A 25,269-nucleotide genomic window follows, 5' to 3' on the forward strand; every position below is an offset into this window, starting at 1 on the left:
CTTGGGTGAAGCTCTGTGCAACGTCTTTCGATGTCACGGATAGGCAGGCATTCATTTTCTGCTGCACTTGTCCCTTGTGAAAAGTGAGTCTAGGTCAAGGGTCAAGGGTCAAGGGTCTGGAGTCAGGGACGAGAGCCGTCTAATACTGGGTACTACAAGTTGGAGCATGTCGCAGGGCAGAGCGGCTTTGTTTCCAGACCTTTTCGTGGCGCTGAGCCAGGGGCTTGCTACGCCGTGGTGTACAAATGGGAATCGAGACGAAAAAAAGGGGAAGAAAAAAAAAGATCCGTTCCAATTTTCCTTTCAAGATTTATTGATTTGCTTTTCTTTCCTTCTCTCCACGGGGCATAGTGTAACAGCCACTGCAAAATGTCAAATAATCAGATTTCACCGTACTGTAATATTGCGTAGGTCAATCCTCGTACAGATTAGGTTCGATTGACGGCAGCAGCAACGCCGGTGGTGAAATCGAACCACATAGCCAGGCTCGATTGACAGAATCGAATGTTCTGTACTCCAGTTTTTTTCGGCGACTCAAGGTTACTTCACAATAAAGTGGTACGGAGGTTGTGCGGTCGGAGGGTGGGCAGGATGTTCGCGCACGGCAAATCAAATCAAGGGCCAGCCACTGTCAGGGGTGCCAGACACGTGTGCCTGCTCCGAACAAAGCCAAGCCAGGCCAAGCATTGTACTGGCGCTGACTTCCTCATTCGTCGACAGCTTCCGTTTGCCCCCTAATATCCCCCCGGCATGCCATGGATTTCACACTCAGCTTCAGCTTGGGTGACTACCGAAGGAAAAGAGGTAAGTGAGTGAGAGAGTGAGTTCAACGGATACGCACATTGACAGTAATACCCAGGTCCCTTACCTACGGTGTGTGCATCGTATTATATTGGGTCTTACTTCGTACTTACTGCACTCGGTAAGCACCTACCCCTGCAACATCACAGCACCCGCCAATCCCTCGGTGCCTGGCAGGCGGTTAGAGGGCCTGTCTTGTGCGGCCATGCGTGTACTGTACGAAGTACGTTCTGATGCACTCTGGAATCCGTTCGCATGCCTCCCGTGCGTCTCTTGGCTTGGTGCGTATGGAGTACAGTACCTTGCCTTATTGGTTTACCTAACTTTTGAACCCGAGGTAGTGGGGGTATTTTTATTGTATCGTCACTTTTACTTCTTCTACCCCTTCAATGTCTTGGCTGCAGAGACCAAGCCGAAGAGCCCACTCTAAATATCGGTTCGGCATGCCGCTGTTCATTAGAGCTGTACTTTAACGTTGAAGCTTTCTTTCTTTCTTTCTTTTTCTCTCTCTTAACTCTTGCCTCGTGCTTGATTGCACGGGTTGGTTTTTACTCGTCTCCGATCTGTCTGTGCCCTCGCTTCCTGTTTCCTAGTGTTGCCCTATACTGTGTGATTCCTGACTCCCTCTCCCAACTGTCATTGTATGAGGTTTTGCGGCGCAAACTCATCGAAGGCAGCTATTTAACAGAAATGGCCACAAACAGGTTCCAGAAAACATCAATGCCAATGCAGCATAGGCAGGTTGCCGCAAGGGTTTTTACCGCATCAGGCCCTTGTCTTCCCAAGCATCATGTGTTCCAGGATGCCTGCCCACCAACCGGCTTATTGGCTGCAGCCACGGCACTTGGGGCAACTGCTGTCGTTCCTTGGTTGCTACAGACTGCAATAGGTCTATAATTTTAGTAGTAATACATGATCATAACTAGCCATGAAGATTCCTCCCCAGATCTTAGTACGCGCTTGTTGTAGGTTCCGACAGAATATTTTACAGTATAATAATTGTTTCTATCTCTACGGATGGTCCCTTCCTTCGACCGGAGTATCAAAAGGTCGCATTCCTTTTCCTTTCTTTTTTCTCCTCCTTTTTCCATCCTCTGACGTGGTATTTCCTCCACCCCTCGCACAGCCAAAAAAAGTAACCCCCCCCCCCACTAGTCTAGTCATTACAGAGGATAACCCCGCCAAGCTTTGGCCAAGGAGTAGAGTGCCATAGCCGAACTCCCCTTGATTGAGAATCCCATCCAGACCTCGTCAACATTCCCATCCCCTTTGTTACAGTCCCATCGATCCTCGGTTTTGTCCACCTTTTGTTGAGTTTTAACGTCGCAACCGTTGATCGGACATTCACGAGCTCATTAGTCCGTCAAGTCGTTTCAACGGCCGCGCCTGTAGATCTCGTTGTAGCTGCTTGCCCAGAATAAGAAGAGCCAAGTTTTACGGCCGGGATTTATGTACATCCTATCGGGGGGTGGAAACGTCCAATCCCCCGTCCTTCGTCTAGCTGACCTTGAGAACAAAAAATGAAAAGTGTGCCAAAAAAAAAAAAAAAAAAAAAAAACCAACAGCAGTATCGCGGAGGATTGACCGCACATTTCGTTCACGATAGCTGTCACACTTGTGGCACTGACGGTGGGAGTGAATGCGGCAGATCGGGTGGGTTGATTCGTTCGCTGACCAAAAGCGATTTTTTGACTTTTGGTGACTGTGAAAGACATGACTTTGCGTGCGCGCTCGACCAGGTAGGGTGTGTGATATTGGTTCACGTTGCTTTTTCTGGTGCGAGGCGCTTATAATCCAGGGAAGCTCCAAAGCTAGTCACTGACAACCCGTTGCTTACAATATACTTTTATCCAATTAAAAATTCATTCTAAGCCAGTCATTTCAGGATGCATTGGACAAAAATGTGCCATTTCTCCAGCTGGGCGCTTACAAGAGGATTTTGTGGTCAGTCACATGGGCCACCACCGATGGCACTCATCAGACCAATTTACGATTGGGTGAAGAAAACCCAAGAAGAAGAAAAACAAGACTGAAGCCCGATGTCGATATGTAGGCGCGAACCCCAAGAAGCATATCGCAAAGCATCCTGACCGTACGTACCCAGTGACAATCCACTACCTTGTCGACCCCATGCCAGATTGCATATGATTAGACAAAAGAAAATCAAATGTGGAATCGGTGATCGGATCGCAAACGAAATCCTGACTAACTGATGATCACTTTCTTTGATTGATTACACTAGCCCCCTTACCCAAAAACTCGGCCTACGGAGTACACTAACACAACAATAGACCAAAACTAATGCTACCTTAACCTACCCCCTGGTCCCCACGAGCCACCATCGTCGCCTTGTACTGTACGTAATTTACAAAGTACCTACATACACACACCCATAACTACGTAAATAGTAGTCTAACCCCCCTTGAAGAAGATCTTGGCTTTTTTGTCCTGCAGAAGAACAAGCCATGGAACACTCAATAATCATAATCATGGGATGATATTGTGTCACGACAAGTGGGCTACAAAGGGGCGGGTCAAATCCGAAACTCGCTTGGCAGGCTTCCTGTTTGAGGCCTGGCAGGTCTCTCCATATTTTTCAGCTCAGCCCAAACCCAAACCACCCTTTTCGCTCGTTTCTTGTTTTTTTTTTTTTTTTTTTTTCTCTCTTTTTTCCTTTGGCCTTCGTCCCATGAACTATATAGTACGAAGTACCTACAAAGCGCCTAGCCATAGCGGCCGGACCAGGTGGAACATGCAGTCTAATCTATGTACTAGTAGTGCGTAATAGTTCTCCCGCCTTATAGTCTAGTATCTTGGTGCTTGGAAACCCCCACCCCCCATTCCAGCATCGTCAAAAGTATCCGCTAGATATTTTGGCCTTATGCCGACCAGCCGGAAAATTGTGCCTGATCGACAACGCACATTTTTCGTGTTTGTCGCGACGTAGTAGCGGGTGGCATTCTTTTCTTTTCTTGGCAGTCGTCATTACAGAATACCTACCCTATTTTGTTTGTCACTGCGGCTGAAGGGAGACGACAAAGAGGCGAGTCTGGGCAACTATCCCTATTTGCCCACATGTGAGGCCATGTTGTATGGAGTTGTAATTTCGGTTCGAACGCAAACACGATAACCCAACCTCGCATCGCACATTTTCGACAACCTCAATCAACTTGACTCTGAATCCCTTGCAACAAGTGTCTCTACTTCGCTCCCCATGGAATGCTCTCTTTTGCTCTTCCCTTGCCTTGAATGTACCTTACCCTATTCCGTGGCTGAGCCTCTAGAAGTTAAGGGAAGTTAAGGGCAAAGTGGATATATATTTCGTCTCAAGTGCCCTTGTTCACATGCATCTGTCACTGCCGCCCGCCTTCCGGTCTGCAGCCGGTGGGGGGGGGGGGCGGGGGGGGGGGGGGGTGTTAGAGACACAGAGAGAGGAAGAGAGACATGCAACCCCCCTTTTTTTTCTTTCCCGAATGTTTCCTTTGGGTTGATGCTGGACCAACCAAGGCACCTGATTAGCAGAGATCTACCTTAGCTGTTCAACTAAGAAAGTCTTGGCTACGGAAAAGACCAGACCAAAACCGACGACAGCTTAACTCAGCGACAGCCTCACAGGGCCCCAGTGGACAACTTTAGGTTGATCAAAACCACGTATCAGTGCCCTGCAAGCATATATCGGAAGAAGAAAGGAACGCCCAGAGGTTTTTGTCCATCAAGTGTTTGAATCTGAACAAAAGCCAAGGTCGATCAAGCTCGGATGGTCTAGATGTTTGCGTGGTATAATCTCAGGGACTCCCGTAGGCTGGGTTCTGATGTTGTACAGTCGTGAAAGAGGCAGACGGTCAAGCATTCTTCATACACGGCCTCGATGAGGTACATGCCACGCCTGTTGGAACCAGGCTCGTTTCTAAGGTCCAGCCCACAAATGCTCGGTATGTCTTTCTAGATCTCCGCGCGCTAAAACATGCCCTTCTGAATCTCGTCCTTGCGTTCCTCCCATAATGTTTTCCCTGAGCACGCGCATACTGTCTTGTCGTTTCCCCAGACGCCGGCACTCCTGGCAACGATACCCGCAACCGTGTCCGCGTCATTCTTGAGTATCTTTCCGCCACTCGCGGCCTCGTCATGCGGAGATACGATCATGGCGTGGCCGATGATCTCCCAGACTTGGAACGAGGCTTCCATAAAGACACTTCCGTGGCCCTCCTTTCCCACCTGAACGGTCCCCAAAAAGCCCCTGGGCTTGGCGGCACCGTTGGCGCTAGGGTTTGTGGCGGGACGATCGGACCCGGCCCAGACCGGACCAGCCGACTCGACGCCTTCCGTTAGGTTCCCGTACTCGCGGATTGTGACTTGATATGATCCGGGCGAGACACCTCGCACCGTCAAGTCCACCAGCGTCACCTCGGGAGAGACCTGGACCATTCTGGCCAATCCCCTGACTTGCCTCTCACGCTTGGCTCTCTCCTCGTGCGTCTCAACAACACTCAGATGCTGATAGGTCTCGAGTATGCTGACAGCAGCGCCTTGAGATGACACACACATCAAAAGTAAGCGGGACGGCACGTGCTACGAGTGATGCTGAACATACAGGTCGTGCGCCAGCTGCCCTCCCTCTCACATGAGACTGGAGTATCGAGGCTGCCCTGTAAGGCAAGTGAAGAACAAAATCTGCTAGCGACTTACTATCCGACGAACCAGACCCGCGCAGGATGGCGTCTCTTCCAGTAGCCTGGATAGCGTCTACTATGGCTGAGGGAGCGGCTGAATGATTGCGTGGCCCATTTAGTAAAGTCGAGCTTGACCAAGTGACTAAAGAGGTGCTAGCTACCCTAGGAGGGGCTGGCTCGGTTTGGGATGCCCCCAAATGAGAGGAACGGACCTGTGCCTTCGATTGAGACCAATTGATCTTTGAGGTTTGCATCTACTTTGGTGATGCCACCCAGCTTCTGCACTGCGTCTGAAACATCCTTGACGCAGCTGTCACATGTCATGTGCACCGCAAAGAGCGTCTGTCGAAATGAAAAATATCAGCTTCCAAGTTCGAGATTCCCGCCATGCCGGATCAAAGCATCCAGGAGGATATGTACGGTTGATGCTAGTTTTGCTTTGTTTTGTGAATGTGGCTTGCGGAAAAACCGCAGGCAAGGAGGCGATGAAGCAAAGTTGTAAGGAGTCGGAACGTGGTAAACGACCATCTAGTTCTAGACCGGAGAGGGAAATCAATAGGTATTACAGATAGATACAAGCTAGGCATACCTGAAACGGATGATTCACTCCCATTCTCAATCAAAGACCGACCAAAAGCCGGCAGTTCTCTTTGCAGATGTTGGCCCGAGATATCTCAGAACTTAATGCGCTGTTGCGCAGCTAAAACAAAATGTGAAAAAAAAAGAAAGATTTCGAAGTGACGATCAATAATTCGCGTATCTGCAACTATAAGAACAAAAGCCTCGAAAGCGGCTTGGACCGGAAAGACGAGACGAAACTCAGACGATGGCTTGGTATGTTGTAGTCTGTGGAATGATGGTTAGATGTGATCTTGTTTGTCTTGGATGAAAACAAGAAAGGGGCCGGTAAGCACACAAGAGAATAATTGTTTTTTATTTTTATTTCTATTTTTTATCAAAGTGGATGAGTGTTCTTGGTACCTAAGGCTTTTACAAAGGACTAGAACTAACGTGACGCGGATTTCTAATCGCCGCGAAGGTTCTATACAAATCTAATGAGGGGCAAACGCAACATTGCAGTACCTACATTTTCATACAGTAATCACAGGTATAGAGCATCCAAAGTGATCCAAGCAAGATGTTGTCTTGCATACGAAATCTAGGCCCAAAGGCCGCCGTCTATATCTTTTGTCTCGTATGAGTCGACAGGTTGCAGTCTGTCCGGGTCTTCCGACAAGAGCTCATTTTCACAATCCCAAAGTTGATGATATGAGCGAGCACATGCACCGATGATCGGGCTGCATGGTGGGGGCAGGGCGGCACCTCAGTACTGCGAAAGAAAGGGTTAGGGTTGGTGCAGCCGTTCTGCAGGGGCCAGGTTATCAAGCGATAAGCTCCAAGATTTTCCGAGCGCGTCTGGCACGGTACCCAGCTACGGCAAGAGATCTCTAAGCATAGTAGTGAGGTGCAACTGATTAATTGGTTACTTCAAAACGACGACAAACAAGCGGCAGCAAACCTCTCAACTTCATCAAGGTGTGCAGAGAGGCCGTGTTCTCAATTCTTGGGAGGAGGAGGCAAAGAGCTCCAGCATCTTGAACACCCAGAGAAGCTGGGCAATCATCAAGATGTCACAGACAGTCGGCCTGGTATGTATACTGTCGCAAGATGGACGGTACCACTACTGGTCCAGAGATCGGGAAAGGATGTTGAAGCCGCCGGACACACTCGACTAACACTAGACTCATCTGACGTCCTCTAGACCCGGCTCGCCTACTCGCGCGCATGGCACCACATCTCCGCCTCGGCGCCTCACCAAGTCCTCAGCACCGTCAAGTCGCCGCCCGAGGCCGTGACGCCCCCTTCGCTGGGCCGCCTGGCCTCGCGTATCGCCACGATCCTGATGGGCAAGCACAAGCCGATCTGGGATCCTTCGACAGACTGCGGTGACTACGTGGTTGTGACCAATTGCGCGGCCCTGTACACGACGGGCATGAAGAAGTACCGCAAGACCTACTACCGGCACAACACGAGGCCCGGCTCGCTCAAGTCGGTCACCATGGACGTCCTGATGGACAAGTTTGGCGGCTCTGAGGTCCTGAGGAAGGCCGTCAGCGGAATGCTGCCTAAGAATAGACTCAGGGACAAGAGGCTGGCCAGGCTTAAGGCGTTTGAGGGAGAGGCACACCCGTACAAGAGGAACATAGTGAGGTTTGGTGACAAGACTGTCGGCAGGCCTGGGTGGGAGGAGGCTGTTAAGGCCATTCGCGCTGCTGATATGAACAGGTTATAAGAGACTTGGTTGGGTTCGGGGGCCTGGCTGACTGGATAAACGTCGGGTCCCAAGGCTTGACATCTGGCAAAAACCGTTGAGCCCGGATATGTATCATACCCTGTTGCTTTATATGACATAAATTGTATTCTATCTACGAAATATTGAGGTCCACATAGGCGGTTTCCACGATGGTAGCTGTTGGCAAGAAGCTGACCTCTGGAGCAATATCCTTCCATTCTACGACACAGGGGCTTACTCGACTAAGCCGATTTGAAGGCAGATTAAAAACAGCTGGCTTTCAGCACAAAGGTCACCAGGCTAAAGCTGACAATCTACGATCTCGATATCTCGTCAGTACAGTATCAAGGCCGGGGCTTGTTTTGACCTGAAGAGGTTGAACTGGGCTGAAAAAAAAAATGCATAGCCAGTTTAGGGCTTTAGAGTCCTTACGGTTTTTGTTTGCCGTTCATGGGAGATAAACCCTCTGTCACGCTGCTATATATGCTAACCTATATTTGTGTCCAGTGGCGCATGCATAAGACTATGATATAACCAAAGAGTATTCAAGAAACTTCAGTTCGGACTGGTAACTTGCAATCAACAACAATAATCCCACAAGCAATGCTACCTTTAGCGGCTAACCTCGCACTTGATGAGACCATTGGGCCCCGACTGAGGCACGTAAACCTCGGCATCCTTTCCTGTGTTTGCCAGACCCTTGTGCCAACTGAGGTCTGCGTTCAGAAAAGATGACATTGTCAGTAGGCAGACTCACCCACCTCTAAACGCCTAGCTGGTTAACAGAAAAACTTGTGTCACTTACCAACTTCAAAGTAGTGCTTGTTTGGCAGCGAGTAGTCCGTCTTCTCGACCTCGGGTGCAGCCTCGAGGATCTGCTCACACATCTTGTACATGGTGGCCTGGACCGAGGCGCTATCGTCAGTAGCAAACGTCTTCATGGTGATGGACCTGGCGTCCTCCCAGGCCTGGTCGAACTTGGGCACGATGGCCTTGACGGCGTCGAGGTCCGGGAAGGACTTCCACGACCAGCCGCAGTCGACGTCGGTCGAGAGGATGCGGTCCCACGTCTCGGGCAGGGTGGTGAACTCGTCGCGCACGAAGCCGTGGAAGGCCGAGCCCGTGCTCTTGAGCACCGACAGACCCGCGATGCCGCTCCGGAGGGCGAGGCCAGAGCCGCGGCGGACCACGGCGCCGACGGTGCGGGTCTCCTGCCCGTCCCGAAAGAAGGAGTGCGGGTGCGGCTGGCCGTCGATAGTCATGCGGGTCCAGCGGTGCACGATCACGTCGACGTGGGCCGTGTGAATGTGCGGGTACGTGTCGATAAAGTGCTGGCCCAGAATGGAGGCGTAGAGCTCCGGAGGATTCACGGGGGTTTCCCGGGCCTTGATGTAGATGGTGTTCTTGATGGAATCGGTGGCAACGACCACGCTGTTGTCGGCCTTTGTGAAGCTGTGCTCATCATACCTGGTCAGCGGACCTGTGGGTGACATGTTGGTGGGTAAGTGGGTTCCCTTAAGGCCCGGGGTAGGCCGGCTGCTCACGATGCGTCGATCTCGCCCTCCAGCAGGCAGCATACGGTCATCTCTGTGACGCTCTGCTGTCCCGTCTCTGCATTCCTGTGAACCTTGTAGACGCGGACATTGTCCTTGCCGTACCGGGCTGCAGATAGTGAAGGCATAGTTGCGTAAATAAAGCACTAGAATAGATTATGAGGCTACCTTGATACTGTTGTAGGGAAGTGGGTTGTTGTTGTAGCAGCAGTTGTTGTTGTTCTGGACTGAAGTTAATAAGGTGCCTAGACTATGAGTAAAGGTGAATGGATGCACGACGTTGGATGTGGCAGATGGTGAAACGGGTCACTGCCTACGCACCTCGAATATATACCCTCGGTTATTCAAAATACTACTAAAACTCTCAGAAAATGAGGTGCGAAAACGAGAGAATGAGGGAGAATATTTTGGTTTTTCATCTGTTTAATATTGAGAACAAAACACTACCAATGCAGCTACCCAGTTGCACATGATCTCGAGAGAGACACGAAAACCTAAAGATTAATCAATGCTCCAGCCCAGGATGTGTTGTTTCGTCCACAATCTCACAACTCCATTGGTAGAACCGGTGCAATGAAACTGTGCCCCATTGAAGGTCGTAAAATCGGCCCATGCCTTTGCTTAGCCCTCAATCATGGTTCAAGTGGTTCGATCATTCCCAATCCGCAGTGAGGGATCGCGCGGGGTTCCGGCTGGTTGACGACCACCGCTAATGGAGAAGGCGCGGTTTCCTTATCTGCATCGCTCACGGAGTGGGGGAGAAGCCGGAAGTCACGGGCTGTTAGTCCCGAGCTGGAGCTGGAGGTACCTATGCAAGTCTCCTCCACCCAAGTCAGGTCGATACTGTGTTTGGGTATCCGTTTTCGGAGGCTGAGCTCAGTATACCTACAGCCAGCTAATCGCGATGCCTATGTCATTTGGAGGGGGCAACATTGAAATTCTGGATAATCCTTGTTGAGATAGTTATTTTGTACAACCAAGGCAATTCAAAGGTAACACAACACATAGTCATAGTAAGGACAACAGAAACAACAACGCAAATACCAACACAAGTACTACGAATGTGGTACTTACTGATCGTGGAGAAGTAAATGGAGGAGCAGCATGCGCAAGCAGTGCAAGGGCGACAGCGGGATCTTCGTATGTGGGGAGCCGTGCAAATCTGGAACAACCAGCAGCATACATACTGCGGTTTTAGTTTAGCCAACATCACATCATGGCGCGGCCTTTGGTGAATGGATAAAATATGGAAGCGCGAGCACCATGGATGGATCCGGAATTGTCAACTGGGCATTTGAACGGATTTTTACCACTACTGAAAAAGGGACGGTGTCATGTGGTCTTAGAACCTAGCGGGTACTGCCACTGCTTTTGACTACCTAGGCAAGGTTGTTGTCATTAAATATCATATCGTGCTACAGCCTTAAAGGTTTTCGAAGAGAACACCTACTACGTACCTATGATGGGTGCCATCTAATTGCTTCATGTCTGGTTGATCCGTTGGAACTCGAGCCCTATGCAAAGTAACTACTGAAAAAAGCTTCGAGGTTGGCATGCCAATCAATCGTGGTTACCTGCCCAATATCAGCGGTCAGAATTGAATTTGGTCCCTAACGAATAAGCAGCTGATGCCCAAGGATACATCCAGACAGGCCATGTAGGAACACCCCCGCTTTACCTAATCTGTACCGCAAACCGCAAATCGATAGGTTTGTTGTTTGCTTGTATGTGGTTCAACCACACCCAGCCCGCCCTGTGTTGCCAACCTCAAAGCGCAAAGTCCAGACTAAAGTCGTTTGCTGCGTCTCATTACCCAACCCTGCGATCCTGATTGCGATCTATCCTTTTCCGAATCTACGCGCTTTGCCACCAAGACTACTTATTGCGCCAATTGAGACGAAAAAAACACAACATTAGAGCGGTCCGCATTCAAGCGACATCGACGACTCGAATCTGAACGCACGGGGCGAGCATCCAAAGCGGCTGGTCAGAAGGCAGACACAAACAACTCGTACACGCCACGCAGGACGACAAAGTTTGCTGTTTGCAAAGCCTCAAAGGCTTGCTGCGTGTTTTGAAACACTGACTGCATGTCATAGAATCCCTCGGATGGTCGCCCTTCGGGGGAATTGTGCGGAGACAGATGGCTGGGCCATCGCCTATGTTAGGCACTTCTGCTTCTGCCACTCCCACCAACAACCCGAAATCCTTCATCTCCCAGGCCTCCCAGGCGAATGTCAACCCGTCCCGGCCGAGTCTCGAACGCGATGCCCTCCAACCGCCCCAAGCCGCCCCTAACGGCGGTGGCGCCAGCTACCGGAGCAACCTCGCTCCGTCAGCCCTTGGCAGCTTTGCCCCGCGCGGCTCCTCCTTGAACCCTCCACAGGCTCCCGGAAGCTTCAGCTCGGAGTTGCGCAGTCAAGCTGGGATCTCGCGCATAGCCTCCAGGGTCGATGCGTACGGCATCGCAGACTCCACTAGGCTGGATAGGCTGGACGAAGATGGAGACGCCTGGAACGAAAAGACCCTGGCGGCGCTTAAAGAGGCGCTCAAGAGGGAGGTCAAGATCAAGGAGGGCAGCGAGAACATGCTGGAGGCCCTGAACAGCAAGAAGGCGAAACAAGCACGAGACCAACGCCTGAGGGTCGAGGCCGAGCTCAAGGCGTCCAACCAGAGGATCAGAGACCTTCACGACAAGATTGCCGAGGCGGAGTCAATGCGTACGGGACCACTGACTCCCAGCAGACAACGACCCGACGTCTTCTTTCAGAGCAGCTCCGGCCTGCGCTCACCACGGAGCCCGTCGAGAAGTGGAGCTGGATCAGACTTTGACGAGCCGACCGAGTCACCCACCTTTGCACTGGCCGAGATTCTACAGTCACTCGAGGTCGACGGCATGAATCCAGCCTATTATGTGGCTCGCGCAAACAATCTTGTGGATCTCTTTAAGAGGCATCCTGCTCTGAAATATGATCTGGTATGGTCAGTGTTCGGGGTCAGGATGCAGGCCATGCTTCTCAGCGACAGTAGGGAAGTAGTTGCCGCCGGTTATAGAATGATGAGATATGCGATATCGGATGTATCCTCACTCAAGAAGATACGCACACTCAACACAGATTACATCGTTGTACAGTGAGTTAAGCATCTGGACCCGGCTGTATAATCAAGACACGTTGCTGACTTGGTTCGCTTTTGCTCCTGTTATCAGCTCTCTTGTCAAAGATCGCAAAGCAGATCTGGAACGCGAACAGGCCCTCAAATTTGTCCGCGCATTCTTGGATGTTAAGAACGGCGTGTGCGAGATCTCGAGGGCCATTGTTCGAACGATTGTGTCGGTTGCAGATCAGCCCGAGGACAAGCTTCGTGCAATATGCATCGAGACCTTGGCAGAAATTCTTGTCAAGGACCCCCGGCTTCTGATCAGTTGTGGAGGCATATCGTCTCTCTCTGAGGCCATGAGCGACGGTTCCTACAAGGCACCAGAAAGCTTGGCCAATGTGCTACTTTACTTGCTAGACTCGCCACACAAACGCAAATATCTAAGGCCTGGCTACTCTCTCGAGATTCTCTTCACAGTTTTTACCGACCAGTACGTGTCGAACGAGAAGATCCTGAGACAGAACTCGAAAGCTATTGCTACTGCTATCAAGAGCTGGTCTGGGCTGTTGGCTCTTTCAATGTATGACTTCCGTGCCGTTAGGTCTTTGGTTGGGAGTCTACTATTACCTTGTGAGCCAATACGCGAGGCGGTCGTCGAGCTCCTGTACTCGCTCCTGCGCATCAAGTCACCGGCGTGGGCGAGCTCCTTTTTGGCCGGACGAAGGCTGACTACTTATGGGAGAGTCGCCAACTTGCATTCGGCTCCTGCTAAGGGGACGTCTGCTGGTTATGTTGAGGATGATTCCGGCGAGCAGAACTTTGTGGAGCACTACACTGCATTGCTGCTCGCAGTCTTTGTTAAGAATGGACTCTTGACTGCATTACTACGCCTCATCAAGGATGCCGAGAACGCGACGCTCAAACGGAAAGCCACACTACTGATAGGAGAAGTCCTGAGGCTTTCGAGCCGCCTACTCCCGCTTGAATGGAGCAGCGAGCTGCAATTACTTCCGGAGCTTTTTACGGCAGCGACGCGATTCGGAGAGGAAGACCGCTTTATTGCAACAGGGATCGTATACCAAATCAGCAGTATAAGCAAAACACTTTATCGATCATCTCCTACAACCTGGTCGTCGTCTATGCCAACCAACATGGACATGGCTCTGGCTGCCGAGGAGCAGCCAAGAGGCAGTGCTGCCACCAATCTTGACGACGCCTCTTTCCGACAACTCCTTATTGAGTCGGCAGTGCTCAGCCACAGCAACTACAACAAGTGGAGGTGGGACATTGTCTTGAAGATCATAGAAGGTCCTCTGACAAGCGGAAAGAGGCTGGAAGAAGCCCTCAAAGCCTCCAAATTCGTCAAGCGCGTGGTCAACTTTTACCGCCCGTTCAAGTACAAGTTCTCGGACGTACCTAATACAAGGAACACACAAAGATACATCAGAACCGGCTGTGCTTTGCTGCACACACTCCTGCAAACCCCCGAGGGCGTCCGCTACCTGATGGACAGCAAACTTTTGAGGCAAATCGCCGAGTGCTTGGCGCAATGCGATCCTGCCAGCGGGATATCTGCTCAGTTCATTGTCTTTTCCAAGGACAGCTTGTCGAATACGCTGCGTGGGGGCTACATTACGATGCTTGGTGTCTTGAGTGGCGACCCCAAGGGGCTTCAGATGTTAGATCGGTGGCGTATTTTTAACATGATGTACCACATCATTTCTCTGAACCAGAGGCCAGACCTCATCAAGCTACTCCTGTCAAATCTAGACTACAGTCTCCAGGGACACCCGCGAGTGATGTTGTCCAAGGCTTTGACTGCAGGAAGCAAAGACACGAGGATCCACGCCACAAATATTCTCAGGCAGTACACGGCGCCACCCAAGTCTTCGGCAATCTACTCGCAGCAGCTCTCACAGCCCATGCAAGATTCCAAGTGGGCCATCCAACTGTTGGTAACGCAGCTGTACGACCCCGACGTCGAAGTCTGCTCGACGGCTGTAAAGATTCTCGAGAAGGCATGCAACACCAAGGAACACCTGGAGTACCTGGTAGAGTGTCGGCCAGCACTTGACCATCTAGGAGAAATTGGCGCCCCGCTGTTGCTGCGCTTTCTGTCAAGTTCTATCGGCTACCACTATCTCGACGGCCTCGACTATATCAGCAACGAGATGGACGACTGGTTCCTCGGCCGCAACGACTCATACGTAGCTCTCATTGAGGCGAGCCTCGGCCGCGCCTTTCTGGAGAACGCAGACGACCAGACAGGACGGATGAGTGTTCTGGGCGAGCCTGATGCCTACTCGGACGCTCATATCCCGCCGCACTTCTATCGCGAACTGACGCGAACCCGAGAAGGCTGCAAGCTTCTGGCAGACAAGGGTCACTTCAACGAGTTCGTCTCAACGATCCACGACTACGGGATGCTGTCGGACGATGCAGAGCTCATGGTCAAGGTCAAGGGCTGTCTGTGGGCCATCGGTAATGTCGGCTCCATGGAGTTGGGTGCCCCTTTTCTCGAAAGCTGCGATGTCGTTCAAGACATTGTGAGGATCGCCCAAGAACACGAGGTCATGAGCCTGAGGGGAACAGCCTTTTTTGTCCTGGGGCTAATCTCGAGGTCAGTTCACGGTCTCGAGATACTTTCAGAACAGGGCTGGGTCTCCAACACAAACGCGATGGGTGCATCGTTGGGATTCTGCCTCCCGAAGGACTTGACCAAGTTCTTTTCCGTAAAGCCCTGGCAGCACGAGAAGCCTACCTCAATCGTCCTCCTCAGTACCCAAAAGACTTTGGCAGCAGAACCCCCAGTCATTGCAACGCGGCCTCGTTCCGAGTCGTTGATGAGCGCGATCGGCAGTGAAGCGGAGCAGGAAGCCAGGTTGGAACTTGACCCAGACCCGACGAACCAACGCATCCTAGAACTGGTCATGGAACTGGGCAACGTGGTTCTGTGGAAAAAGTCGATGCAATCTCTGCACCAGCTCAGGTACCAGAAGAAAGCACCCGGTTTCCGACAACCGCGGCTGTTTCTCAAGGTCATGTCCTTGCTTGAAAACCACCACTACAAACTGCAGGCCCGCGCCGTGGTTGACCTATTCGACAAGGACGTGCTGAGGCGGGTCGTGTTTGAGGAAGACGAGGCAGACGAGGACAAAGGTGGTGATGATACGATTGAGGATGATGAAGATGAAGACGAAGAAGAGGACGACGAGGACGATGACGATAGTGTCGAGGAAAGCTCGGGCGACGAACAAAGAACAGAGAGGCAGAGGAGCGTTAGTGACCCTTCAGTACCGGCTGGGCAGTGAGATGCTCTCTGGTTAACACTATCTGATTATTATCTTGGGACTCCCTTTTTTATTTTTTATTTTCTGGTCGCTACCTATATATATCGCAGGGGGTTGGTTTATGCTCTACTCTTGGAAACTTGGAGAAAAAAAAACTATTGGCATTTACAGGCATTAGGACCCGGGTGTTTACCGGTGGCAAACTATTTGATTATCTTTTCATATTTGATGTTTGGGTGCCCCCTGTCTATCTTGCTATTTATTTTCCTACCATATACCTTGTACTGATTTTTTTTTTCCTTCTTTGGGGGTGGCGGTCGGATGGGATACGTGGAAAAGAGGTTATTATGGGGGGAGGGTTTGGTGTGTGGTTCTGCATGGCATTTCTCGTCTTTACAAGCGGGCGTGTTGATAGTGGACAGGCGCAATAACAGCTGTGTCTTGGGTGGTTGATACAATGTAAGATTTTGATAACAGACCAATTTTTATTTTACTGTGAAAATTCCATAACACGTTTTGCCAAATTGCCTGCCTAGGTGATTTGAGTGGTGTTTTTATTGCTTGGGACGTTTAGTCACACATAAACTTGCCCAGAGTCAAACTCTCAAGTCAATAGTAGATCAGCACCTGCATAACCCCACCGAGAAAAATGTCCCGATGTAACCCGCGCCTATGACGGCTTTGACAAGTTTATATGCGAATGTCTTGAAATTCCCTCAATCACCATAACAACATCAGTGACAGCGCAACATATTTCTTTTTCAACGTGGTACAAATGACTGGGAAAAGGGTACTGGTTGTTGCCGGGTCGGATAGTTCTGGCGGAGCGTTCGTGATGCCCAATTTTATTACTTGTCCCCCTCTTATTATCTGGACTAGTTCTATGTTTGGTGGCAGGGGAAAGGTAGCACACCGGTCAAACTAACCGCTTGGTTGTGCTTGGTAGGGGCCTGGAGGCAGACCAGAAGACATTGGCTGCACATGGATGCTATGCCATGACAGCGACGTAGGTTGATATTCTTTTCCATATCCTTGCCCTGATCTTCTGTTGAAGTGTCAATATGGCGGCCTAGGTTCAGTGACTAATACATTGCTTATCGGTGTGCTGTAGGGCAGCTCTTACGGCGCAAAACACTCAAGGTGTCTTTGCTGTGCATCATGTGCCATCCAAGTTCGTGCGCAAGCAAATAGACTTGTGCTTCGACGATGTCGGTGTTGATGTGGTTAAGACGGGTATGTTACTCCGCGTACAAGATTCCCTGGTCAACAGACTATACTTAAACGAAGCTGATCCTTGTGCCTCGTTCCTCTTTACCATTACACAGGAATGCTGGCCGTTGCGGAGACGATAAAAGAGCTTGCTGAGGCCCTGACAAGTCGAAACTTTGACGGGAAGCTTGTTGTTGATCCTGTTAGTTTTCTGTTTTCCGTGGCATCTCAACATAACATAAAACGTCAAGCCCATATACTGACAACCATGCAAAACAGGTCATGGTTGCAACAACCGGTGCCAAGCTACTCCCCGTGGAGGCCGTTACCGAGCTCGTCAAGCACCTGATACCGCTAACCACCGTGCTCACCCCCAATGTCCCAGAGGCAAGCCTCCTTTTGACCACGGCGGGGTTCGAGCAGCCCGCCATCAAGAACGTGACGGACCTCGAAACCATCGGCCGCAATCTGCTTACCCTGGGACCGCAGTGGGTTCTCGTAAAGGGAGGCCACTCGCCCCTGCGCCAGGACTACAGCGTCGCCGAGAAGCCGGAGGAGCGTCAGATCATGGTCGATGTGCTTGTCGGTGCCGATGGGCAGGTCTTTAGGATCGAGTCTGGGTTCCAGGACTCCAAGAACACGCATGGCACCGGGTGCACGCTGGCTTGTGAGTTAACTTGTGTTCGGTAAACCTGAGGGGTGCTTACGGCGGCTTAGCTAATGTGAAGCATATATAAGCTGCCATCGCGGCGAACCTATCCATCGGTATGGATGTACTGGGGTCAGTCAAGGCAGCTTGCCGGTATGTCCAGGCTGCTCTCAAGGCTGCTCCTGGATTGGGACAGGGTAACGGACCGCTGGGGCATTTTCATTCGCTGTCCATACGTCCGTTTGCGCCGTAAGTTTTCACCCTGCTTTGTCATTGGGACTTTTGGATCTTCAGCTAATGCTTTTTCATACTGCGGATTAATAGGGGCAACTTTATCGAATACGTCCTAGAACGGCCTGATGTTGCGCCGATCTGGGAGCGCTATATCAAGCACCCGTTCGTACTAGGCCTTGGTGATGGCACCTTGCCGCTGTCGTCCTTCAAATCATATCTTGTCCAGGATTATCTCTACCTGATACAGTTTGCAAGGGCAAACGCTCTTGCTTCCTACAAGTCAAAGAACCTGGCAGACATCTCTGCAGTGAGTGATTTCTACCACTATTGGAGGGAGCTTCCTCTCTGCAAAACAGTGACTCTGACTCTGACAACTATCACCACTGGCAGGCTGCAGCCATAGTGCTACATATTGATAGGGAGACGCAGCTACATCTGGACTACTGCAAGGGGTTTGGGCTCACAAAGGAGGAGATGGAACAAAGTGAGGAGCATGTTGGTGAGTACAGCCTGTGATGATAAGCTGTGGGAGACATTGGGCTAGACTGACGTATTTTTAATCCAACAGCTTGCACTGCATACAGCAGGTATGTTGCGTTCCCATACAAAAGTTGATATATTCTGGGTCGTTGAGCTAATGGCGAGTTACCAGATACGTCTTGGATGTCGGACAGTCGTCAGACTATGTAGCCCTGCAAATGGCTCTTGCGCCCTGTCTGTTGGGCTACGGCGCTATCGCAAAACATCTCCATGCAGACCCGAAATCCAAGAGAGACGGAAGCCCGTACTGGACCTGGATCCAGAACTATGTCGCCGACGACTACGTGCAGGCAGTCAAGACAGGCTCCGGTAAGTTCAAGGTGGTAGTTTTCTAGGATCATTGGTAGACCAAATATGGGCTAACAAGGACATGATTAATGACTGGGCGCGTCGACAGAATTGTTGGAACGCCATGCGATGCTCCAATCACCGTCCAGAATCAACGAGCTTGTCGAAGTGTTTAAGCATGCCACCAAGGTTAGTTAGTGATCGCCACTTCCCCCCGGACTCTAAATTCTTACTGCACAATCCTGGAGTCGCCGGCTGACTTGGTACACAGATGGAGATTGCATTCTGGGAGATGTTCCCCGTCGCTTGAAACAAGCATAGCAGCTGGTGGCGCATCATCTTTTCTTTGAGTTGGAAATAGGATCAACTTGTCATTTAAATGTCAACAGAGGTAGGTAGTGGGCAGGGTACCACCTGTGAGACTCCCAAGGGTTCAGGACCCAAAAATGTAACGACAATCCGACCCACAGTTGACGCCTTTGAACGCGTTTTGCGCTGAGGCGACAAAGGCAGGAGAACCCCACACATGTGGGCGACCGTGACTGGCCAGCTCGAGTTGATTGTGGGCCTTTGATAGCGATAGGAACCCGACAATCGCCTTCCTGAACAAAAAAAAAGTTTTCTTGACGTTTGCCTGCCTCTTGTTCCTCCCCTCCATCACAATCTTGTCAATTTCATTCCCTCAAACCGATACCATCATAGACGCATCCTGTCTAAAAAGCTTGGTACTTGGGAATTGACGACGCTTTTTGCAACCTTCATTTAATCGTCCCGAACAATCAGTCGGACGAGTCTAATACGCTCTTTTAATCTCTTTTTTTTTGCTTCTCATTTCGCTTCGTTGTTGTCCTTATCACACGAACAACTACCGACCGACGCGTTTCCGCTTGACTTGTCAAGTGCCATCAATAACACGACCGTATCATCAGAAATCTCGTTGAGATGTCTTACGGCGGTGGTGGCTACGGCGGTCGCAACGGCGGCGGTTACGGTGGTGGTCGCGATGGTGGTTACTCGAACGGACACGGCTCCCACGGGTATGTAATTCTTCTTGCTCAAAACGCCATCAACAAGAGCAGGTATCAGTGGTCGCTCTATCGCAGATATTTGCGACGGCTGAAATGCGGCCCTTGGGAATGGGCTATGAATATGGATTGAATGCAGCTGGCTAACCCTTGACTCTTTATTACAGCGGTGGCTACGGCGGCGGTGGCGGCGGTGGCTATGGAGGTGGTGGTGGTGGTTACGGCGGCGGCGGCGGCGGCGGCTTCGGAGGTGGTGGTGACCGCATGTCTAACCTAGGCGCAGGCCTTCAGAAGCAGGACTGGGGTAAGTTTACTGCTGCGACCGCTCTTTCTCTTGGATTGGCTTCCTGAATTATCGTGCTGACGTTTACGAATCCCAGATATCAACGCCCTCCCCAAGTTCGAGAAGCACTTCTACAAGGAGCACCCCGATGTCACCAACAGGTCGCAGGCCGAGGTTGACAAGTTCCGTCGCGAGCACTCTATGGCCGTGCAGGGTAGCGATGTGCCCAAGCCTGTCGAGACGTTCGACGAGGCTGGCTTCCCGCGCTACGTAATGGACGAGGTCAAGGCGCAGGGCTTCCCTGCACCCACTGCCATTCAGTCTCAGGGCTGGCCCATGGCTTTGAGTGGTCGTGATGTCGTTGGTATCGCTGAGACGGGATCGGGCAAGACTCTTACGTATTGTCTTCCCGCCATCGTGCACATCAACGCTCAGCCGCTCTTGGCACCCGGTGACGGACCCATCGTCCTGATCCTTGCCCCCACTCGAGAGCTCGCTGTTCAGATCCAGGCTGAAATCAGCAAGTTCGGAAAGTCGTCGCGCATTAGAAACACGTGCGTCTACGGTGGTGTGCCCAAGGGCCCCCAAATCCGTGACTTGTCTCGTGGCGTCGAGGTCTGCATTGCAACCCCCGGTCGTCTGATTGACATGCTCGAGTCTGGCAAGACCAACTTGCGCCGGGTCACATACCTCGTCCTCGACGAGGCCGATCGCATGCTTGACATGGGTTTCGAGCCCCAGATCCGCAAGATCATTGGCCAGATCCGCCCCGATCGTCAGACTCTGATGTGGTCGGCTACCTGGCCCAAGGAGGTCCGCAACATGGCTGCTGACTTCCTGCAAGACTTTATCCAGGTCAACATTGGTTCCCTGGATCTTTCAGCAAACCACCGTATCACACAGATTGTGGAAGTTGTGTCAGAGTCTGAGAAGCGTGACCGCATGATCAGGCACATGGAGAAGGTTATGGACGGAAAGGACAGCAAGAACAAGATTCTCATCTTCGTTGGCACAAAGCGTGTTGCAGACGAAATCACCAGGTTCCTGCGACAGGATGGCTGGCCCGCGCTTTGTATGCTCCCCCGATACGTTCGTGGTCTAATCGCGAATACCCTCCTTTTCACCCATTTAGTAACATTGCTAACATTTCGTTCAATCCCCAGCGATCCACGGTGACAAGCAGCAGAACGAGCGTGACTGGGTCCTCGACCAGTTCAAGACGGGCAAGAGCCCCATCATGGTTGCCACCGACGTTGCGTCGCGTGGTATTGGTATGTATCTCAACCCTAACACCTCATCCTCTTCCCGCAGGGCCAATTCCCCGCATCACGACTCCTCTCGTCAAGGCGACGACATCCAGCATATTTCTGCTGTGCTTTACTCTTTATGTCTAGGGGCTCTCTCGATTGCGCGAATATGTCTGAACTCTTGCGACTCTCTGGTATCAGAGAGCGGAGTCTTGGGTCTGTGGCGAGGCAGAAGCTGTTTAAATCTAGTGCCTGCTTCGCTCTTAGTTCTGTTCTTGTGCCTCCTCGTAATGCATGGCACGAGTGTAGAACTGGCATTTCTTGATACTATGGATCAAGCTGTCTCCAAGATTCCCCAAGCCTGAGGACTCGCAGAGAACCGTGGACACAATGCCCGGCAATCACTTCCGCAACGGATAGCCCACCTGCCAGGAGACAAAGTACCAATGGATGCCAGCAGAGAACATACTTATTGCCACATATGTTCCCTCACGGCTCATGCTGGAGCGTTGCTACACACATTCTTTTCTAGCTGCTAACCTGCTTTTGCTACTTACAAAGACGTGCGCAACATTACTCATGTGCTCAACTATGACTACCCTAACAACTCGGAGGACTACATCCACCGTATCGGTCGTACAGGCCGTGCTGGTGCGAAGGGAACCGCAATTACCTTCTTCACCACTGAGAGTAAGCCTTACTCCCACTCTCAACCCCGGCACATTGCCTTCAGTGTATGACCAACGTTACTGATATGGAGATTCAACCACAGACTCTAAGCAGGCTCGTGATCTACTTGGCGTCCTGCAGGAGGCCAAGCAAGAGATCGACCCTCGTCTTGCAGAGATGGCCAGGTACGGCGGCGGCGGTGGCGGCGGTAGGTACGGCGGATACCGCGGCCGCGGCGGTCGCCACCATGGCGGTGGTAAGTAGCGATCCATACCCTAAGTGAAGAACCAGCAGTATAGCAGGATCAACCGCTGACTGTGGCTTCTTTCTTCAGGTGGCCGTGGTGCCAACGACCTGCCCATGGGAGGTAACCGACGCTGGTAGGACAGCTTGATTTTTGATACCCGAGCGAGATCTTTCGATCCGTCTCACGGTGACTTACCTTTATCGCGAAAACCTGCATGAATATTTCCTATTTTTTTCCTTGGCGGCGTTGTTGTAGAAAAGGGTTATGGGCTGTTTTAGACGTTTTCCCCATCATTGCACGCACGGCACAAAAAGTTTCCTTGGGACTCACTCCTACATGTAGTTCACACTGGAGACGGTCTTTCTTATGTTTTATTCTTCTTATTTTCTTTCTTTTCTTTTTCGTCTTTCGACGCAACGGCTCCTCAGATAAACCGGCCCTTGAATGGCCATGGTGTGGGGAAGATGGCAAGTTTGCACTAAGGCCTTGCGAGGCCATGGTTTGCTGGTATCGACATGATTAATTTAGAGTGACAGGTACTGGCATGGACTAAACAGGCCTCATAAAATGCAAATAAGATAGTTCCCAGTCGGCGCGAAAGTCGGTGTGGTTGTAGCTTGCTGCCATCAGGAATTCCATACGATGTTATTGACGCAAAAGCAGCAGCTCTTTCGGGACCAGCCTGAGCTGGCGGTGATCTATCCACCCTAGATTCTCCAGATTCGATTTTTCGACAGCGGACCGTCGATGCTCGCTCGCGCTGGTTGGTTTGCTAGTGCGTCGACGACGAATGAGGGCACGGTAGGTAATAGTTCGAGCAGGTGATGTCCCTAGGTCGAGCTGGCCAACACGGTATGCCCACATTCCGAAAGAGCGCAGACAGATGGACACGACAGGACAAGCTACAAGGAAGAAGCAGACAGACAGCAAAGCTATGATGAAAGCCACTAGGGGATCCCATCCTAGTTTCGCGACTCGGTCAAGAGGATGGTGACGGATCCTGCATTCCAGACCCTGAATGCAAGCGCAGCGCAGTGATGCGCGCACGCACAGATGACGGGTTGGCAATCACAATGGCGGTGGGAGGGCCAGAGAAAGAAGGACGTGTCATATTTCGCCGCCACCCACCCTCTTTTTTTTTTTTTTTTTTTTTTTTTTTGATGCCAAAGCACCCACCCCCTTGCGCCACCTTCAGCTTTTGAGCGTTGATTCGGCGAGCCTTCCGGCTTGACCGCGCTACTTTTTCCTGGTTTTTGTTTACTTGAAATGAGGTTATTACCGTACTTGATTCTGTGATCCATTCTACGTACTACTGGGATGTTATGTTTTATTCTCCAATTGTCTTTTTCCTCTCTATTTTGATATATGAAACTTTTTTGGAGAAAAGCGGACTCTGAAAGCAGTTCTTGCCTGCCGGGTTAGCGCGCAATCTTTTTGTTGATCATAATTGGTTGTTTTGGGATGTGATTCGGTACTGCGTGTTCCCTCCTCCCCGGTGGCGCTTGGGTTTTGTTGCTTCTTGTACGGCTTTTGGCCCGATGGAGCATAGCCCCCTCCTAGCAAGTAGGTCGGCGGCCGGCAAGCGGTGAAAGGAGGAGGGGGGGCAGAGAAATATAGAGGAGAGAAAACAGTACTAGACCTTTGAACAACGAATGGGCCAGCCGGTCCTGGGGTCGTGGGCACTGTCAAAATTCCTGGAGGGTGAGTAAATGAGGAGGGGGGTGTGTGGGTGAGTGAAGCGATACCTAGATACGGAGTAGGTACACGTTGGGTTTTCTATCCCCTCCCCCCCTAGACAAAGTCAAAACATAATCACAACAAAATCACACCCAGAAAAATAGACTTACCATGGCGCGCTCGTGCGTAGGTACAATGGAGGTGTGTTGTTTTCGAAGGGGGGGTGGTTCGTTGTATTTTTATGTGACGACAATGGCTAATCCGCGGGCCCTATTTACGTATACGTATGTATGCAACTTCGTGTATGTGTTTTTCCAGGCTCTCCTGACCTCTCCTCCTCACTCCTCCCCCGCTCCGCCCTCCCTCAGACGAGGCAAAAGAGAATTAGAGTTCTATGTGTCTTCAATATTCGAGAACAAGACTCTTGGCTTTAGCGCTGTGCACATTAGATGAGACGGCTATAACTCTCATGGTTATCGTTGACATTTAAAAAGTATTTTTTTTGTTATCTATTTTGTCCCTGTCTGACGTATAATATGTACGTAAAGAACTCTCCTTGGCAAGAGATACTCGAAAAAAACACGCCGAGACACCAACTCACAAAAGATGCAGTATGCAAGTTGTAAGTGTAATCGGTATTGTAAGGGGGTGTGTCATTAGGGGTGTAGGAAGAAAAATAAAACAAGAGAAGAAAAAAGAAAAGCACAAAAGGATGGGGACTTGGAGGAAGAGGAAGAAGAGAGGGGGGGAAGGAGGACGAAGGTTCAACGCTAGCTAAACTGATCGACAATGCCTTGCCGGCACTATCTTAGGAGAGTATCCGTAGGTAGATCATCCTCTCTTTTTTGTTGAAACCCTTTTTTTTAATCTACAGGAGGGACTTGCAGCTCTTTTGGCTTGGCAGTTACATTCCCGGCCGGAAGTCTTTGCGTGAAAGCCTTTGTTAACTACTGGCCCGATGTACGGGATGGCAAAATGAAGCTAGGCCCGGCCAAGAGTAAATAGAAAAAATACGAAGTACGAGTGCGCCAAAGAGATAGGCTACCTGAATATCTGTTTCGACTAGGCAAAAGAGGCAGGGTACCATTGTCTACAACATGGCAATTCGATAAATTTGTCTGGAACTTGGTAACGGCTTGTGGGAGAGACAAAGACGATGGTACACGTCAATAATAATACTGTCACGTGGAGATGGGCGACTGCAGGTCAGATCCTTGGTCTCACCCATTCAATTGATGATTCAATCACAAAGTAAGGTACCTACATACCTTACCTAGGTACCTTACCAAACACCTCAGCTTACCTTGCCTATCACCTACCTTACCTACCTACATTACCTAACCTCGAAGTGGAGGTTCATCTGTAGAAGAGGGCTTCGGGAAGTCAGCCGCCGGAGTGGTTTGCCGGGGAATTAGTTGCCATGCATTTCGCTTCATTTTTTTTCATTCTTTTCTACGATCAAACAACGGCTGGGCTGACAATGATGCAATCTTTT

The 25,269-nt window shown here is 50.9% G+C and overlaps 6 protein-coding genes across 7 annotated transcripts; 4 read left to right on the plus strand and 2 right to left on the minus strand.

Annotated features, from left to right (window-relative positions):
* Nucleotides 1–4,211: 4,211 nt before the first annotated feature.
* MGG_05281 lies at nucleotides 4,212–6,496 on the minus strand. 2 transcript variants are annotated; one of them, XM_003712792.1, is made up of 4 exons: nucleotides 6,061–6,496; nucleotides 5,684–5,813; nucleotides 5,488–5,565; nucleotides 4,212–5,327 (listed from the first exon to the last, which is right to left on the minus strand). In XM_003712792.1, exons 1-4 carry the CDS (start codon nucleotides 6,082–6,084, stop codon nucleotides 4,759–4,761), a joined length of 801 nt encoding a protein of 266 aa, XP_003712840.1. In that variant the 5' UTR covers nucleotides 6,085–6,496; the 3' UTR covers nucleotides 4,212–4,758. The 2 variants fall into 2 exon arrangements, with proteins under 2 accessions (XP_003712840.1, XP_003712841.1); XM_003712793.1 differs by having other exon boundaries at nucleotides 5,488–5,813; nucleotides 5,892–6,496.
* A 387-nt stretch (nucleotides 6,497–6,883) lies between these two features.
* Nucleotides 6,884–8,060, plus strand: MGG_05282 (50S ribosomal protein L13). Its single transcript, XM_003712794.1, has 2 exons — nucleotides 6,884–7,120; nucleotides 7,234–8,060. The coding sequence occupies exons 1-2, from the start codon at nucleotides 7,100–7,102 to the stop codon at nucleotides 7,762–7,764; spliced, it is 552 nt and encodes a 183-aa protein (XP_003712842.1). The 5' UTR covers nucleotides 6,884–7,099; the 3' UTR covers nucleotides 7,765–8,060.
* MGG_05283 (uricase) lies at nucleotides 7,780–9,850 on the minus strand. The gene is made up of 4 exons (XM_003712795.1): nucleotides 9,639–9,850; nucleotides 9,309–9,539; nucleotides 8,570–9,216; nucleotides 7,780–8,480 (listed from the first exon to the last, which is right to left on the minus strand). The coding sequence occupies exons 2-4, from the start codon at nucleotides 9,443–9,445 to the stop codon at nucleotides 8,377–8,379; spliced, it is 888 nt and encodes a 295-aa protein (XP_003712843.1). The 5' UTR covers nucleotides 9,446–9,539; nucleotides 9,639–9,850; the 3' UTR covers nucleotides 7,780–8,376.
* A 1,239-nt stretch (nucleotides 9,851–11,089) lies between these two features.
* MGG_05284 (cytosolic regulator Pianissimo) lies at nucleotides 11,090–16,297 on the plus strand. The gene is made up of 2 exons (XM_003712796.1): nucleotides 11,090–12,449; nucleotides 12,526–16,297. The coding sequence occupies exons 1-2, from the start codon at nucleotides 11,461–11,463 to the stop codon at nucleotides 15,725–15,727; spliced, it is 4,191 nt and encodes a 1,396-aa protein (XP_003712844.1). The 5' UTR covers nucleotides 11,090–11,460; the 3' UTR covers nucleotides 15,728–16,297.
* A 45-nt stretch (nucleotides 16,298–16,342) lies between these two features.
* MGG_16900 (uncharacterized protein) lies at nucleotides 16,343–19,399 on the plus strand. Its single transcript, XM_003712797.1, has 12 exons — nucleotides 16,343–16,534; nucleotides 16,653–16,712; nucleotides 16,818–16,939; nucleotides 17,032–17,117; nucleotides 17,195–17,582; nucleotides 17,654–17,813; nucleotides 17,889–18,105; nucleotides 18,189–18,297; nucleotides 18,367–18,385; nucleotides 18,451–18,647; nucleotides 18,736–18,815; nucleotides 18,898–19,399. Exons 1-12 carry the CDS (start codon nucleotides 16,482–16,484, stop codon nucleotides 18,934–18,936), a joined length of 1,530 nt encoding a protein of 509 aa, XP_003712845.1. The 5' UTR covers nucleotides 16,343–16,481; the 3' UTR covers nucleotides 18,937–19,399.
* MGG_16901 (ATP-dependent RNA helicase DBP2) lies at nucleotides 19,284–22,685 on the plus strand. Its single transcript, XM_003712798.1, has 7 exons — nucleotides 19,284–19,663; nucleotides 19,819–19,955; nucleotides 20,032–21,006; nucleotides 21,098–21,205; nucleotides 21,743–21,871; nucleotides 21,954–22,106; nucleotides 22,185–22,685. Exons 1-7 carry the CDS (start codon nucleotides 19,569–19,571, stop codon nucleotides 22,232–22,234), a joined length of 1,647 nt encoding a protein of 548 aa, XP_003712846.1. The 5' UTR covers nucleotides 19,284–19,568; the 3' UTR covers nucleotides 22,235–22,685.
* Nucleotides 22,686–25,269: the final 2,584 nt, after the last annotated feature.

This window comes from Pyricularia oryzae, chromosome 3, assembly GCF_000002495.2.
Source record: "Pyricularia oryzae 70-15 chromosome 3, whole genome shotgun sequence".
Taxonomy (NCBI): domain Eukaryota; kingdom Fungi; phylum Ascomycota; class Sordariomycetes; order Magnaporthales; family Pyriculariaceae; genus Pyricularia; species Pyricularia oryzae.